Below are 17,168 nucleotides of genomic sequence, written 5' to 3'. Positions count from 1 at the left end.
GACACTGAACTGACTGAGCCACCCAGGCGCCCCCAGCATTTCTTTATTGAGTTTCTACATCCTGTAAGACACTATTCCAGGTATTTGTAGCACTTAGTAAAAACTATACAGACTGTCCTGGATCTTAACATTTTCTATTCTAACTGGGGAGTCAAGAGAGAACTATACACACAACAGTAATAATTGCCTCAAGATTATGCAAGGAAGCACATGAACTCTGAAGAATGTATGTGTGTATACATACCTAATACTCTCTATAAAATACAGTTATATATAACACACACACACATGCTACCCCTCAATACACAGCCAGTCTTTTTTTCTTTTGCCACCCAATTGATGTGTGTTTAGACAACATTAACTGATTTTTAAAAATAAATGTTAACATAAGTCAAAGATAGACAATTTGGAAAATAAATCTGTGGGAGGAGGGAGAAGAATAACATACTATCTGTAGTTCAGCCTAAGGAAGTGACTATTAGATTATTTACCATCTAAGATACTAAATCTATTCCATGACCTCCTTCAAAGTACATAATTTGCGAGTTGTGTATAAATAGATCCACTTATGGGACGCCTGGGTGGCTCAGTCATTAAGCGTCTGCCTTCGGCTCTGGTCATGATCCCGGGGTCCTGGAATCGAGCCCTGAGTCGGGCTCCCTGCTCAGCAGGGAGCCTGCTTCTCCCTCTGCCCCTCCCCCTTGCTTGTGTTCTCTCTCAATCTCGCTCTCTCTCTCTCTCATTCTCTTAAATAAATAAAATCTTTAAAAAAATAAAATCAATAGATCCACTTATAAAGGGAGATAGATAGAAGGTACGTTAACAGATATTGCAAGGTAGATAAAAATATCAAAGACCAATGGGGAAAAAGTCCCATGTCCTGGAAGTTTCACAACAATATTAGTGACATCTTAACTTTGCCTTTCTTAAAATCTCAGCATTCAAAATTAGCAATTAATAGTTGAGGGGAGGGGAAGAGGTGGAGTATAAGAAGCTGTGACAGAAAAAACAACCTCTAAAAATAAATCCAACCCAAATCATCATTTTCAATAGTAATTCCTAAAGCGAAGGCCAGAAAGTAAACAAAATAGTTCCATTATAGCCTCTCAGGGCCTACTGCAGAGAGCGTTAAAGGGAAAACTACTTCTCATCCATGAGACTGGGAAGCAGAACCTATGACCAATATAAATGATACCATCTTCACGTTAAGATAAATTCCAATGAGGGCGCCTGGGTGGCTCAGTCGGTTGAGCGACTGCCTTCGGCTCAGGTCATGATCCTGGAGTCCCGGGATTGAGTCCCGCATCGGGCTCCCTGCTCGGCAGGGAGTCTGCTTCTCCCTCTGACCCTCCTCCCTCTCATGCTCTCTGTCTCTCATTCTCTCTGTCTCAAATAAATAAATAAAATCTTAAAAAAAAAAAAAAGATAAATTCCAATGAGCACCCGAAATGGGAAACTTGGAGAAAGACAAGTGGATTCCAAATAGTTAAAAGGCGAGAATTTAAAAGGTATGTAAATTCGCAGTCAAGAGTGTAAAACCTAAGATGTGAGAAAGTACCAGATAAACTATTATTAACAGAGAACAGTATATCATCCTGATAAAAATAAGCATATTAAGTATCTTTAAAAGACTATCTTTAATCATTTGTTCAATCACACACTTTACAATGAGAACTGGACTTCTCCTTTGCAAGAAGCAACAGTCATGAACGGCATTTTGAAAATTCCCTTTAGTCCCAGATTACATTTCAAAACATTATTCAGAAGCCTGATACATATAATTAGCACATGTCCTCATGTGGCCATTTACCCATTGCTGAGCTCCCATTCTGCTGCTGGAGCTTGTTGGCTGGTGGGTTGGCCGCTGAGACTGAGGAAGGAACTATCTGCTGCTGCCCATGTCCTGAGGAAGGAACTATCTGCTGCTGCCCATGTCCTGAGGATCAAAACAAAGACAATTTTAGTGCAAATAATGCAGGTTAAAAGATTTAAACTTAGGTAGAAGAAATACTCTGAGAAAGTGTAAATGTTTTATTTTGTCAAAGGCTCTCATGGGTCAGAATTCATGCTGGGGTATTCAACTGCATGCAGTCAATCAGCTAGGGGTTCACTTCTGTTTTCATTATATAAAAGGTTGGCTCCATTTACCTTTCACCTGCTTATAATTGATAGCCTTCAGTTTTAATGAGGTTCTCCCCTAAAGCCTTGCGCATTTCTCCTGCATGAACCTGAAGTAAAGTCACTGGGCTGAATCTGTGACATTACCACTATTTCCATAGCAACAAATCGATGTCATCAACAGAACCGTGTTCACGGCAGGATCTCTCAGAAGAAAAAGCTGGGTGGTAAGAAAAACCTAAAAGCAGTTCAATTGTCTCTGAAGTGCTCCTGCTTCAAAGGAAAAGGAGACATTCAGAAAGGATTCTACCCTTTCCCTCCCAAACAAAGCAACCTTATTTCTCAACTGACAGTTGGTGGGAAATAAGAGTTGAAAGAGCCTTAGGTACCGTGAAGTGCTAGCGCACTGTCACAGCGGGGAGGGACGGGATGGAGTTCAGAAGCAGGTGGCAAGGAAACAGGAAGATTAAAAGGAAGGAGGGGAAAGGAACAGGTCTCTCAAGCAGAAAATAAGTGCCATACCACGAGACTATTTATTTGCCCCTCACCCTTTCTACAAATGTTTATGAGTTGAAGAACATTAAAGTTGCAAAATACACCTAATTAAAAAAAACAATAGGTTTATGGCATTTGATTTTGCCTTTGTGAGGGGCACTAAACCTAATCTAGGCTGCTCACCAAGAGTGCCTGTAGCACACAAGTACAGCTCAAAAAGATTTCCTAGAAAGTCCTACAAACAAAAATGGTGAGCCCTGCTGAAAAGGCTCCCTGCCTGCCACCTTGTCTCTGCCTTCTCCATCACTAGGCTTATTCCTGATGGGTTTCCCAAGGCCCTCACTCAAATGGGCCTGTTACACACTGCCTTCATTTCCTTCTGCCAATATTTCTCTTAATACAACAAAATGAGAATTAACTGTGCTATTAGAGTAAAATAAATTTAGCATAAAATTAAAAAGGTTAAAACAGAATTGCTTATTCTTTAGTTCTTCCTATGGGGAGAAAAATTAAGACCCTAATTTTATTATCTTTAATCCCCAATTTCACACATCCCACCTCCCACCTCCCTTCTGGTCACCATTAGTTTGTTCTCTAGAGTTAAGGGTCTGTTTCTTGGCTTCTCTCTTTTTCCTTTGTTCATTTGTTTTCTTTCTTAAATTTCACATATGAATGAAATCATATGGTATTTGTCTTTCTCTAACTTATTTCACTTAGCACAATACTCTCTAGTTCCATCCGTGTTGTTGCAAATGGCAAGATTTCAATCTCTTTTTACGGCTGAATAATACTACATTGTATATGTGTAACATATCTTCTTTATGCATTTATCAATCAATGGACACTTGGACTGCTTCCATAATTTGGCTATTGTAAATAATGCTGCAATAAACATGGGTTGCATGTATTCTTTTGAATTCAAGTTTTTGTATTTTTGGGGTAAATACCCAGTAATGCTATTACTGGATCCTAAGGTTGTTCTATTTTTAACTTTTTGAGGAAACTCCATACTGTTTTCCACGGTGGCTGCACCAGTTTGCATTCCCACCAACAGGGCAACCTCACCAACACTTGTTGTTTCTTGTGTTGTTCGTTTTAGCCATTCTGACGGGTGTGAGGTGTGAGGTGGTATCTCACTGTAGTTGAGTTGCATTTCCCTGACGATGAGCGATGTTGAGCATCTTTCATTGTGTCTGTTGGCCATTTGTATATCTTTGAAGAAATGTCTGTTCATATCTGCTGCCCATTTTTTAACTGGGTTATTTGTTTTTGGGGTATTGAATTGTATTAGTTCTTTATATATTTTGGATGCTAAGCCTTTATCAGACATGTCATTTGTAAATATCTTCTCCCATTCTGTAGGTTGCCTTTTAGTTTTGTTGACTGTTTCCTCTGCTGTGCATAAGCTTTTTATTTTGATGTAGTCCCAATAGTTTATTTTTGCTTTTATTTCCCTTGCCTCAGGAAACATATCTAGAAAGATGCTGCTACGGCCAATGTCAAAGAAATTACTACCTATGCTCTCTTCTAGGATTTTTATGGTTTCAGCTCTTACATTTAAGTCTTTAATCAAATTTTTTTTTTTAAAGATTTTATTTATTTATTTGAGAGAGAGAATGAGAGACAGAGCACAAGAGGGAAGAGGGCAGAGGGCGAAGCAGACCCCCTGCAGAGCAGGGAGCCCGATGCGGGACTCGATCCCGGGACTCCAGGATCATGACCTGAGCCGAAGGCAGTCGCCTAACCAACTGAGCCACCCAGGCGCCCGGTCTTTAATCAATTTTGAGTTTATTTTTGTGTATGGTGTTAAGAAAGTGGTCCAGTTTCATTCTTTTGCACGGAGCTGTCCAGTTTCCCCCACACCATTTGTTGAAGAGACGGTCTTTTTCCCATTGTATATTCTTTCCTCCCTTGTTAAAGATTAATTGATCACATAAATTGTGGGTTTATTCCTGGGTTTTCTATTCTGTTCCATTGATCTGTGTATCTATTTTTGTGCCAGTACCATACTTCCTTGGCTTCTATGATCTGTAATATAACTTTAAGTCTGGAATTGTGATACTTCCAGTTTTGTTTTTCTTTTTCAAGACTGCTCTAGCTATTCAGGGTCTTTTGTAAATATTCCATACAAATTTTAGGATTATCTGCCCTAGCTCTATGAAAAATGCTGTTGGTATATGTATATTTTTTTTAAGATTCATTTATTTGACAAAGAATGAGCAAGGACACGCATGAGCAGGAGGGGCAGAGGGAGAGAGAGAGAATCTCAAGCAGATTCCACACTAAGTGTGGAGCCCAATGTGGGACTTGATCCCAGGACCCTGGGAACATGACCTGAGCTGAAGGCAGCTGCTTAACTGACTGAGCCATCCAGGCGCCCAACATTGAAATTTTAAAGTAAACCTTTTCTTAAATCAGTAGGGAAAAACTGAGTTGCTCAGTAAACAGTATTGGGGCTAAGTAACTGGAAAAAAATAAAACTATTCTTACTTGCTTCATGAAATATATTCAGAAGACTCAAAAGATTTAAACATTTAAAGACGGAGCCATAAAAATATACAAACCCCACTCCACTCCAGTTCCACGGTCTCAAACATATCTAAAGTCACGGCCTCATTATCATGCCTGCTTCTTGCTGAACAGGACATGGTCATAGGATCGTGCTGACCACTTAACATTTAATTTCTATAAAAACATAACCACCCTTTATGAGGTACCTAGACTAATCAAATTACAGTGACATAAAATAGAACATGGTTACTAGGGACTGGCAGGAGTAGGGAATGGGGAGTTATGGTTTAATGGGCAGAGAGTTTGAGGTAACGCCGGGCTGGCTGTGTCAGTGGGACACACAACTCATGATCTCAGCTTGTGAGCTCAGGCTCCACACTGGATGCAGAGATTACTTATCAATAAAATCTTCAAACAAACAAACAAACAAACAAACAAAGTTCTGGAGATGGATGGTGGTGATAGTTGTACAACAATCTGAATGTACTTGATGCCACCAAACTACACACTTAAAAATGATTAAGATGTAAATTTTGTTGAGTATTTTACCACAATTTTCAGTAACATAACTTGCCTATTTACCTGTTCTAGGTTGAACATTTTTTGACATTTTAATATATGAGTTAAAATGAATGTATTGTAATTTCTTTCTGTCTTTGGTGTTGGGGATTTTTAATTAAAAAGCAAACAACACTACACAAAATACTGTTGGTTACTTAACTAAACTAGGGTAATGGCTGCTGGAGAAATATCTATGAGTACTAAGAGGGGCTCAGCTGGTCTTTGTTCAGAAACTCCAGGCTGAACACATATAAAAATCCTAATTACTCATGTTTAAATGTCTGCTAGTCTACATTTAGGTAATTTAAAAAATAAAAAAAATAAAAAAATAATGCTATACACACCCACACCCACACACTCTCACTTCATTTGCAGTTGCTAAAAATCTATCAAATCTTTTCTCTCCCAACTCCATTTTTACCATATGCCTTATACACACTTCTTTCAAATACCAGTTTGGTATATAAGTTGTTCACCCCCATTTCCAATAAGGATAAGAAAAAAAATACAGAGAAATGCAAACTGCATAGCTAGACACCTTACCCAAATATAAAATACTTCCAAACAGTTGAAATAAGGGGGAAAAACATGTACCCAGAGAACAAAGTACTCTATTTAAAAATTTTGGAGGGGTGCCTGTGTGGCGTGGTCCATTAACCGTCTGACTCTTGGTTTTAGCACAGGTCATGATATAGAGCCTGCATCAGGCTCAGCGCTGGGTGTGGAGACTGCTTAAGATTTTCTCTCCATCTCCCCTGCCCCTCCCTACAAAATAATAATATCTTAAAAAAAAAAAAAAGTATCAATCAGACTTTTAGTTTGTGTTTAAAAAGCCATCATTTAAAGGTAACCATCAAGGGGTGCCTGGGAGGGGAGTCTGCCTCTTTCTCTCCCCTTCTCCCCCTCCCCAGGCTCGTGCTCTCTAAAATAAAATAAATAAAATCTTTAAAAATTCTGGAATATTTTGATTTGGGACAAATGCAATTAACTGCTATTTAAAGCAAAATCTTGTTTGTAGTGAGGATAAGAACTGAAGCCCAAATCCCTGCCCCATAACAGTTCTCTTGTGAGAACAAGGGACTTGGGTTGAGAGTTTATTCCTTAAGAGCCAAGTGTTGTTTATTTACCAAAAAAAAGAATTAAAAAAAAAAAAAAGTTGGGGCAAGGGGGATGACAAGTTTTACACAAAAGTAGTACAATGGTAACTCCCTTTGGTAAAAAGTATAATAAATGTCTTGTATGTCTGTTCATCACAGGTACTAAATCTGAAGCTACATAGAACTATGGTACACAAGAAGCTAGAGCAGTTATGTTAGCACAACAAAGTTTATTTGTTTCTTCTTTTTCTTTTTTTAAAAGTAAGCTCTAGGGGCGCCTGGGTGGCTCAGTTGGTTAAGCGACTGCCTTCGGCTCAGGTCATGATCCCGGAGTCCTGGGATCAAGTCCCACATCGGGCTCCCAGCTCAGCAGGGAGCCTGCTTCTCCCTCTGACCCTATCCCCTCTCATGCTGTTTCTCTCTCTCTCTCTCTCTCACTCAAATAAAATAAATAAAAAAAAATAAAAATAAAAAAGTTTAAAAGTAAGCTCTAGACCCAACATGGGGCTCAAACTCAGAACCCCAAGATCAAGAGCTGTATGCTCTATCAACTGAGCCAGCCAGGCATCCCTAAAGCGCATTTCTTTTAATAAAAAATTGACAGTATGTACATTTTTTACACTAAGGTAGATTAGTAAGGAGGCAGGTACAAAACAATTCCCCGGGAGCTAAATAGAATGGCTGATTTGAACTTGCTGAGAGGTTGAGAACCAGGGGAGAGAGTAAAGGGTGAACAGCAAGGGATCTGTCAGGAATCAAATCCACAGGTGATTAATCCCAAAGCCAAACTGCAGGTCCCAGATAAAATCTAATAGGTGATCTATGTGTTATAATTTCTTATCAGTACATAATATAATGGTACAGTCTATTACAATCATTGGATTCTCAGACTCGATGAAGCACAGTATATTTAACAAGAAACCAATTAGACCATATAACAGATATATTAATAATAGCTACCAATCTTTGTGTGCTTACTATGCACTAGGTACAAGGTTAAGTGCATTATTCCATTTAATCTTCAGGCCTATGACAAAGACAGTATTATTATATTCATTTAACAGATGAGAAAACTGGGTTAAAGAGGTCACGTAACTTGCCCAAAGTCATACACAGCTAGGAGGAGGCAGAACCTAGTCTTAACCAGGTTTGTCTAACTACATCCATCGACTTCACCACAATCTAGTTAATTTTTAATTGTAAGCAACCAATTCTGGCAGACAAAATTCTAGTTACATAGAACATAACTAATAACCATAACACCTAGTAGTCAGGAAAGTTACTGATCCATTCATTTATGAGAGCAATCCTTAACTGCTGCCCTGGACCATACCTGCAAAGCTGGCGCAGGAGACCAGAAACAGTACTGAAACCAAATGGACGACAGAAGTCCTAGTGCATTCTAAACAGCAACAACTGCCTTTCAATTTAATGACTGCAACACAGCTGCTGCCCATGAAACCTGAAATTAGTCTATGGCTAAATGATAATCTTTCTAAAAACTGAAATTGTACCCCAAAGCAGTAATGCAGAGAGTCAACCAAGGCTAATCTTCTGTTTTGTGCCACCTGCAAATGAAACCATTTCAGTAAGATGAATCAAGGTCATAATTCTTAGACTCTTTTGCTCTATGCTAGCGTCCTATCACTGTCTCTGAACCAGGGAAAATAGGACATTTAAAAGCAGACTCTAGGGACGCCTGGGTGGCTCAGTCGGTTGAGCGTATGATTCTTGGTTTCAGCTAGGGTCATGATCTCAAGTTGGTGAGATGGAGCCCTGCATCAGGCTCCCCACTCACTGGGGAGTCTGCTTCCCTTTTCCTTCTGCCCCTCCCCCTGCCTCACATCGTGCTCTTTCTTTCAAATACATAAATAAATCTTAAAAAAAAAAAAACAGACTCCAGCTCCTCAAGTTACTTGCATTCACACTGATTAAGTGAGGCTGGCTCAGTCAGTGGAGCATGCCACTCTATATCTCAGGGTTGTGAGCTCGATCCCCACATTGGGGTATAAAGATTACTTTAAAAAAAATAAAAATATAGGGACGCCTGGGTGGCTCAATCGGTTAAGCATCTGCCTTCAGCTTGGGTCATGATCCCAGGGTCCTGGGGTGGAGTCCTGCATTGCTCATCGGGGAGCCTGCTTCTCCCTGTCTGCAGCTCCCCCTGCTTGTGCTTGCACTGTCTCACTCTCACTCTCTCTGACAAATAAACAAACAAAATCTTAAAAAAAAAATTTTTTTTTAATATATAGTGGCTCCTGGGTGGCTCAGTTGTTAAGCATCTGCCTTCGGCTCAGGTCACGATCCTGGGGTCCTGGGATCGAGCCCCGCATCGGGCTCCCTGCTCAGCGGGAAGCCTGCTTCTCCCTCTCCCACTCCCCCTGCTTGTGTTCCCTCTCTCTCGCTATATCTTTCTCTGTCAAATAAATAAATAAAATCTTAAAAAAAAAAAAAAAAGCAGCTGCCTTAGGCTTGGGTCATGATCTCCTGAGATTGAGTCCCACACCGGTTTCCCGCTCAGTGGGGAGTCTGCTTCTCCCTCTCCTTCTGCTGCTCTCCCTGCTTGTGCTCTCTCACTTGTGTGCACTCTCTCCCTCAAATAAATAAAATCTTTAAAAACTATATAAACACACACACACACACACATATATATAAAATGGTAAGTGAGCCACCAGCTGAGAAAAATTAGCTAACAGACATGGAGTATACAGAGTTACAAAAACTCAATTTCTACTAGCAAGTACTTTCTTAACAACAACTACAATAAAAGTCAATCCAATAATTAAAAATTCCCGTTGGCAGAAAATGATCAGAATCAGGCTGAAAAAAATTCCAACTAATACCTTTCAATAATGAATAATACATTATAACTAAGTTTTCATGAGAAATTTAAGTAAAATATTGTTAGAAATAGTGTAGGTACATAGCAATGATATACATAATGACAAAAATATATAGTGGTAGATATGGGAGTTTAAAATCATCCAATATTATATGAAACATGAAATGTGTTTGAAGTTTTATTTCTCACATTTGGAAATTCTGTAAGTATCCGTATTTAATGTGGTACTAGTGCCAAACAATTTCAGTGCACGTTTTGGAATTCCTCTGCCTATTTCCCGGCTGGGTTTAGTCAATTAATTTTACCACTCACCTGATATGTCACAGGTTCTGGGTTAAGTACTGGGAGGATACAAATCTAACCTTACTTCTCTCTTCACTAGTAACAGTTTACTTGCCATCACAATAGGCAATTAGAAACCATTTCTGTGAAATACACCTTAAGGTAATAGCCACTGTAACAAAGCTAATTCCATGATGGCCCAAGTAACAAAGTATTATTGATCTAGTTACAATTAAATTCAATAGCAAATAATCCGGAACAGCAAAACCGTCTCTCATCCCTCTGCACTTTTAACAGACTCTGAAGAAAGGAAAGAGCGAGTGGAATGGAGTATCGAGACAAAGGAGTTTTTTCCCCTAGTTCTATAGTTCTGACCCCAAGCGATAATTACCTTTCAACCCTTTCAACTCCATCTTTGTCTCAAATACTTTTGCACCTGAAACACAAAATGTCCAAAGCAACCACTCAATCAAATACAACATAAAAAAAACATTAGAAATCTGGCCAAAGGTGATAACGTTGAGCACAATCATCTCTCCCTCAACCCTACTGCATCCAAAGATTTCATAGAGATGCTAACCACTGCTTTGTCCTGAAAGCTGAGAAGATAACCAATGTGCCCCTTTTAACAAAAGTTTACTACTGCAAAGAAATGTAATGTTTCCATTTAAGATTTTAGAACTTTACCTAAATAGGCTCCAGCTCTCCCTCTCCAATTTAAAGCACCAAATTACTATGTTTTGTGTAGGTAAATATTAAAATCTAAAAGGTTCCATTTCTGGAGGAAGAACAATGACCAAGTCTTCACACTTCTAAAAATCATATAGAGCAATAAGAATGAATAGCCACTCTATATACAAATGTCCCACATAGAGACGATATCTTCAGTGAATTGAGGAGAGCAGAGAAAATTCACAAATTCCAAATGATGTGAAAAGTGAAGCTCAAACACCACAAACCAAGAAACCAATTTTAAGACAGAAGCAACATAGGTGATTTAAATATAAAAATGAAATCGTGTAAGTACTAGAATAAAACATGGATGAATGCCCTAATAACTTTAGAGTAAGGAAGACCTTTCTAACAATGGCTCAAAACTCCAAAGTCGTTAAAAAAAAAAGATTGGAAAATTCAACTTCATAAAAACAGCAACAACAAAAAAATTGCTACCTAGCAAAAAGCCACCATAAGCAAAGTAAAAAAGCCCTCATAACTCAGAGACAAAGGACTAATGTCCCTACTCTTTAAAGAACTCTCAAAGATGGAGAAGAAAAAGACAACTCAAAATAAAAATGGAGAATACAACAGTCAGTTCAGAGAATAAAAAGCTCTCAAACATTTAAAAGGATGTTCATCTTGCTCAGAATACAAATTAAACACTACACTGAGATCCCAGTTTTCATCTATGAGATTGGTTAAAAATTCAAAAGATTAATAACATACTCCTGTTAGCACAGCTGTGAAGAAACCAGTATTTTCAGGCACTCTGGTGGGAATGCAGAATGTCACCATGCTAGAGGGGAATCCAACCATATCCACCTACCACTGGTGCAGCAATCTCACTTCTGGCAATCAAACCACTTCTGCCCATATACCTGCATATGTATAAAGTTATTCACTACAGTACTGTTTTGATTGCTACAGCAAACAACCCAAGGGTCATCAACACAAGGCTAGTTAATTACGGAACAGTCACACAACAGAACACTCTATAATTGTTTGTTTGTTTTTAATAAAGAAGATCTCTAAGTATATATGGAAATATCTCTCGGCTAAAAATTTTTTTAAAAGCACAATCATAAAAGGGGTGCATGCGTGGCTCAGTTGGTTAAGCATCTGACTCTTTTTTTTTAATTTTTTTTTTTTTTTTTTAAGATTTTATTTATTTGCGAGAGAGAGAATGAGAGACAGAGAGCATGAGAGGGAGGAGGGTCAGAGGGAGAAGCAGACTCCCTGCTGAGCAGGGAGCCTGATGTGGGACTCGATCCTGGGACTCCGGGATCATGACCTGAGCCGAAGGCAGTTGCTTAACCAACTGAGCCACCCAGGCGCCCCAAGCATCTCACTCTTGATCTCAGCTCAGGTCTCAGTCTCAAGGTCAGGAGTATAAGGCCCACATTGGGCTCCACACCCAGCATGAAGCCTACTTAAAAACAAACAAAGGGGCGCCTGGTTGGCTCAGTTGGTTAAGCGACTGCCTTCGGCTCAGGTCATGGTCCTGGAGTCCCAGGATAGAGTCCCACATCAGGCTCCCTGCTCAGCAGGGAGTCTGCTTCTCCCTCCTACCCTCCCCCCTCTCGTGTTCTCTCTCTCATTCTCTCGCTCTCTCTCAAATAAATAAAATCTTAAAACATAAAAAAACAAAAACAAAAAAGCAGGATCAAAAAAAAGGTAAGATAGTATACATAATATCCTACCTTTTGTGTAAGCAAACTGGAGCAATAATATTTTTATTTGGTAATATATATTTGCATAAAGAAACACCTGAAGGATAAAAAGAAACCACTAAAACTGGTTACTTATAGAGGTCAGCAGTGGGTACAAACATGGCAGAAGAGGCGGGGTAGGAGTAAGATTTCTCTAAATATGTAATTTTAAAGTTTTGATTGTTGAAACATGTAACTATATTATCTATTCAAAAATTAAAACAAAATTAATGTTTATTTAAAAAACACATGTCCAGGGGGAGCCTGGGTGGCTCAGTCGTTAAGCGTCTGCCTTCGGCTCAAGTCATGGTCCTGGGGTCCTGGGATCAAGCCCTGCATCGGGCTCCCTGCTCCGTGGGAAGCCTGCTTCTCCCTCTCCCTCTCCCTCTGCTTGTGCCCTCTCTCGCTCTCTGTCAAAAAATAAAGAAAATCTTTAAAAAAAATAAAATAAAAAATAAAAATAAAAATAAAAAACAGATGTCCGGGCGCCTGGGTGGCTTAGTTGGTTAAGCGACTGCCTTCAGCTCAGGTCATGATCCTGGAGTCCTGGGATCGAGTCCCACATCAGGCTCCCTGCTCGGCGGGGAGTCTGCTTCTCCCTCTGACCCTCTTCTCTCTCCTGCTGTCTCTCATTCTCTCTCTCAAATAAATAAAGTCTTTAAAAAAATAAAAATAAAAATAAAAATAAAAAACAGATGTCTGGGTGCGCCTGAGTGGCTCAGTTGGTTAAGTGTCTGACTTCAGCTTGGGTCATGATCTCGGGGTCCAGGGATGGAGCCCCACATGGGGCTCCCCACTCAGTGGGGAGTCTACTTCTCCCTCTCCCCCCGACCCTCCCCCTCCTCCTGCCTGTTCTCTCTCTCAAGTAAATAAAATCTTTTTTTTTTATTTTTTTTAAAGATTTTATTTATTCATTTATTAGAGAGCGAGCGAGAGAGAAACAGCATGAGAGAGGAGAGGGTCAGAGGGAGAAGCAGGCTCCCCGCTGAGCCAGGAGCCTGATGTGGGACTCGATCGCAGGACCCTGGGATCATGACCTGAGCCGAAGGCAGTCGCTTAACCAACTGAGCCACCCAGGCGCCTCTCAAGTAAATAAAATCTTTAAAAAACAAAACAGAGGGCGTCTGGGTGGCTCAGTTGGTTAAGCGACTGCCTTCGGCTCAGGTCATGATCCTGGAGTCCCGGGATCAAGTCCCACATCGGGCTCCCTGCTCAGCGGGGAATCTGCTTCTCCCTCTCCCGCTCCCCCCTAAGTGTGCTCTCTCTCTCTCTCATTCTCTCTCTCAAATAAATAAAATCTTTAAAAATAAAAAACAAAACAGATGTTTATCTTAATTATATTCAATTTTTTAAATTATACAAGTTATAATGGATAAGTATACTAACATGAAACAGAGATAACTTGTGTGTGTGTGTGTATGTGTGTGTGTATACACATATAAAACATTCCAATAATAGATTCAACTCACACAACCTATTAACTAAAATACAATTTTCGGAATAGGCAAAAACTTTGATATGAAGGTTAATTTTTGAAGGTGTGGGTACAGTGGAAAGCATCTTCACCTGGAAATTAGGAATAATGAGTCTCATTTGTTGAAGCAACTCACCTGCTATGCAACCTTAGCCAAGTCACTTATCACCTCCTTCACCTTCGTTTTTTTCTTATGATTAAAACTGATCTCTAAAATAGTTCCTTCTATCTCTAACATTCTGTGAGTGTGCTGACTACTGTGTGAGAGTTCAGGTGTGAGCTTCTCAAACTTTCCTTTCCTTTCCATTGACTCTGAGGCGATGGCTAGAACTGAGTCCCAGATAGGAAAACGAAGACAGGATGCAGTTTGCCTTTAGCACAAAAATTATTAGCATCAAATCTATTTATTCTTAGGCAAAAACCTGACTAATAATTTTTGATTAATGAAAAACTGAAGAATTATGTTTGGTAAATTTAAATAAAGATGGTGAATTAGTGTCCTTCAAGTAGAAACCACCTAAGCACCTTTCTTTATTAGGAGCAATAGAGTTTAATTTTAACTGGAACCTTTATTTGTCTAAGTCAAAAAGACTCAAAACCACCTATTTAATTTCCTACTGTGAAATCAATTGGGAAAGAAAAAGAAATACATCGTAGAAAACTTTATTATTTTTTTTAAAGATTTTATTTATTTATTTGAGAGAGAAAATGAGAGAGAGAGAGAGCACAAGAGAGGGGAACAGGAGAGGGAGAAGCAGACTCCCCGCCGAGCAGGGAGCCTGATGCAGGACTCGATCCCGGGACTCCAGGATCATGACCTGAGCCGAAGGCAGTTGCTTAACCAACTGAGCCACCCAGGCGCCCCAGTAGAAAACTTTAAATGAGTGAAGTCATATATACAGCTTTGGCATCTTTTTTTTTTTTTTAAGATTTTATTTATTTATTTGACAGAGAGAGACACAGCGAAAGAGGGAACACAAGCAGAGGGAGTGGGAGAGGGAGAAGCAGGCTTCCCGCAGAGCAGGGAGCCCAATGCGGGACTCGATCCCAGGACCCTGGGATCATGACCTGAGCTGAAGGCAGACACTCAACCATCTGAGCCACCCAGGCGCCCCCAGCTTTTGGCATCTTTATGCTGACCAGCTGAAAAGTCATTTTTAATTTTTTTGATGTCATGTTTTAATTAAAATAGCTAATATAAGCTATTAATTTAATAAATTATATAAACTCTTACATTATTCATTTCCCTAAACATATATATTCCTCATAAATTGTGTCAGAAATTCTTTTCCAAATATTCATTGATTGACCATCATCTCTTCAGATTTAATTAAAAAATTAATGGATAATGACAAATAATCCAATTAAAAAATGGGCAGAAGACATGAACAGACATTTTTCCAAAGAAGAGATACAGATGGCAAACAGACATGAAAGGATATTCAACATCACTCATCATTCAGCAAACGCAAATCATAACTATAATGAGATATCACCTCACGCCTGTCAGAATGGCTAAAATCAAAAACACAAGAAACAACAAGTGTCGGCAAGAATGTGGAGAAAAAGGAACCCTCGTGCACTGTTGGTGGGAATGCAAACTGGTGCAGCCACTCTGGAAAACAGTATGGAGGTTCCTCAAAAAACAAACTACCAGGACACACACATGGAAAGGAGAGCTGGGAGGTGACCAAAGCCACATAATGTCAGTAGTTCATTCATCTGCCCAAGCCAAATGGATCGTGTGGAGTGACTGGAAGAGCAACGCAAAAAACAGCTAAAGTGAGAGTGACCAGACTTATTTTGGATGCCTATTTATTAAATTATTTTAATAAGTGAAAAGCCTACTTTGCTCATGATGCTCTTCAGCAGTGCCTAGTGGGGATATTGTGTTTCTCAAAGCCCTACCTGTCTCATGAATAAAGCACATGAAACATGAATGGGCCAAGGCCATTTTCAAAGTTGGGTAAGTCACAGGTCCAGTGACTGGAAAACCCTGTGCAGGAAGCTACCTGGAAAACCCAGTCAGCTTGGAAACCACCTGCCTAACCAAAAATCTGGAAGAACTCAACAGCTCTTCAGCACAGTGGAGGATTGGAAGAAGGAGCCAAAGGGAAAGATGGATGTTTATGGAAAAAGACAAGGGGCGCCTGGGTGGCTCAGCCGTTAAGTGTCTGCCTTCGGCTCAGGTCATGATCCCAGGGTCCTGGGATCGAGCCCCGCATCGGGCTCCAGCCCCGCATCAGGCTCCCTGCTCAGCGGGAAGCCTGCTTCTCCCTCTCCCACTCCCCCTGCTTGTGTTCCTTCTCTGTGTCTCTCTCTGTCAAATAAATAAATAAAATCTTAAAAAAAAAAAGAGTCACACATTCTACCAACTGAGCCAGCCAGGCACCCCTAGACTGTTTACTTTTATGCCGGCCAATAAATCCAACTAAGTTAACTTAAGTGACATGGTCGAATTCCTTAAAACACAATCTACTATAGCTCACTCAAAAAGAAATAGATTATCTGGATAACCCTATGTATATCTGTTAAAGCAACTGCACTGAGGTTTAAAACCTTTCTAAAAAAATATATCAGCCCCAGATGGCTTCACTGGTAAACTTTACTATAAACATTTTAAGTAAGAAGTAGTAATTCTACATAAACTATTTTAGAAAATTTAAGAGGGAACACTTTCTAAATCATTCTGTGAGGCCAGGGTTACTATGATACCAAAATTAGACAAGGGTGTAAGAAAATTACAGACCAATATTCCTCATAATACAGATGTAAAAATTTCAAACAAAATCAAATCAAATCAAACTGGATTGTTAAATCAAGAGAATTCAGAAATCCAACAATATATAAAAAGTACAAATAGATCATGATGATATAACTTACCCCAGAAACCAAACTGGTTTAGCATTCAAAAATCACTGAATGTAACGCACCATTATTAACCAATAAAAAAAGAAAAACCGTATGATCATCAATAGACACAGAAAAAACATTTGACAAAATTCACCACCTATTCCTGATAAAAACCCTCAGCAAACTAGGAATTGAAAATAAACTTCTTCATACTGATAAAAAGAATCTATGAAAAACCCACAGCTAACAAAATACTTAATGGAAAAAGACAATGTTATCTCCCTAAAATCAGGAAAAAGACAAAAATCACCAATAAAGCTAAATATTTTTTGCTATGTATTGGCCATTTGTTTTCTCCGCAGTGAACACTCTTCTTATCAAATGCCTGATGCCTGCTTTCCAACTGAGTATTTTTCCTTGGAAAAAATATTTCAATAGCAATAATAAAAAGTAATTTTCTCTTGTAAAAAATTCAGTAAATATTAGATATTAATCTTTTGTCAGTCCCA

General features: G+C 39.3%; 2 protein-coding genes and 1 pseudogene across 5 annotated transcripts in view; 2 read left to right on the top strand and 1 right to left on the bottom strand.

Annotated features, from left to right (window-relative positions):
• Positions 1-17,168, top strand: part of PRPF8 (pre-mRNA processing factor 8) — a 335,003-nt gene that overhangs the window by 120,546 nt on the left and 197,289 nt on the right. The window lies entirely within an intron of this gene.
• Positions 1-17,168, bottom strand: part of RPA1 (replication protein A1) — a 76,616-nt gene that overhangs the window by 22,306 nt on the left and 37,142 nt on the right. For 2 of the 4 annotated variants that reach the window (XM_081806098.1, XM_081806100.1), the window contains exon 6: positions 1,811-1,936. In XM_081806098.1, coding sequence (XP_081662224.1) covers positions 1,811-1,936 — 126 coding nt within the window. The remainder of the gene's footprint in view (positions 1-1,810; positions 1,937-17,168) is intronic. The other 2 variants (XM_081806099.1, XM_081806101.1) reach the window with 1 other exon arrangement.
• The window catches only part of LOC102743212 (small ribosomal subunit protein uS17m pseudogene), a 2,933-nt pseudogene continuing 1,274 nt past the window's right edge, over positions 15,510-17,168 (top strand).

The sequence above is a fragment of the Leptonychotes weddellii genome, chromosome 15 (genome assembly GCF_054177405.1).
Source record: "Leptonychotes weddellii isolate Sample4059 chromosome 15, ASM5417740v2, whole genome shotgun sequence".
NCBI lineage: Eukaryota > Metazoa > Chordata > Mammalia > Carnivora > Phocidae > Leptonychotes > Leptonychotes weddellii.
This window is presented reverse-complemented; position numbering and strand designations above follow the sequence as displayed.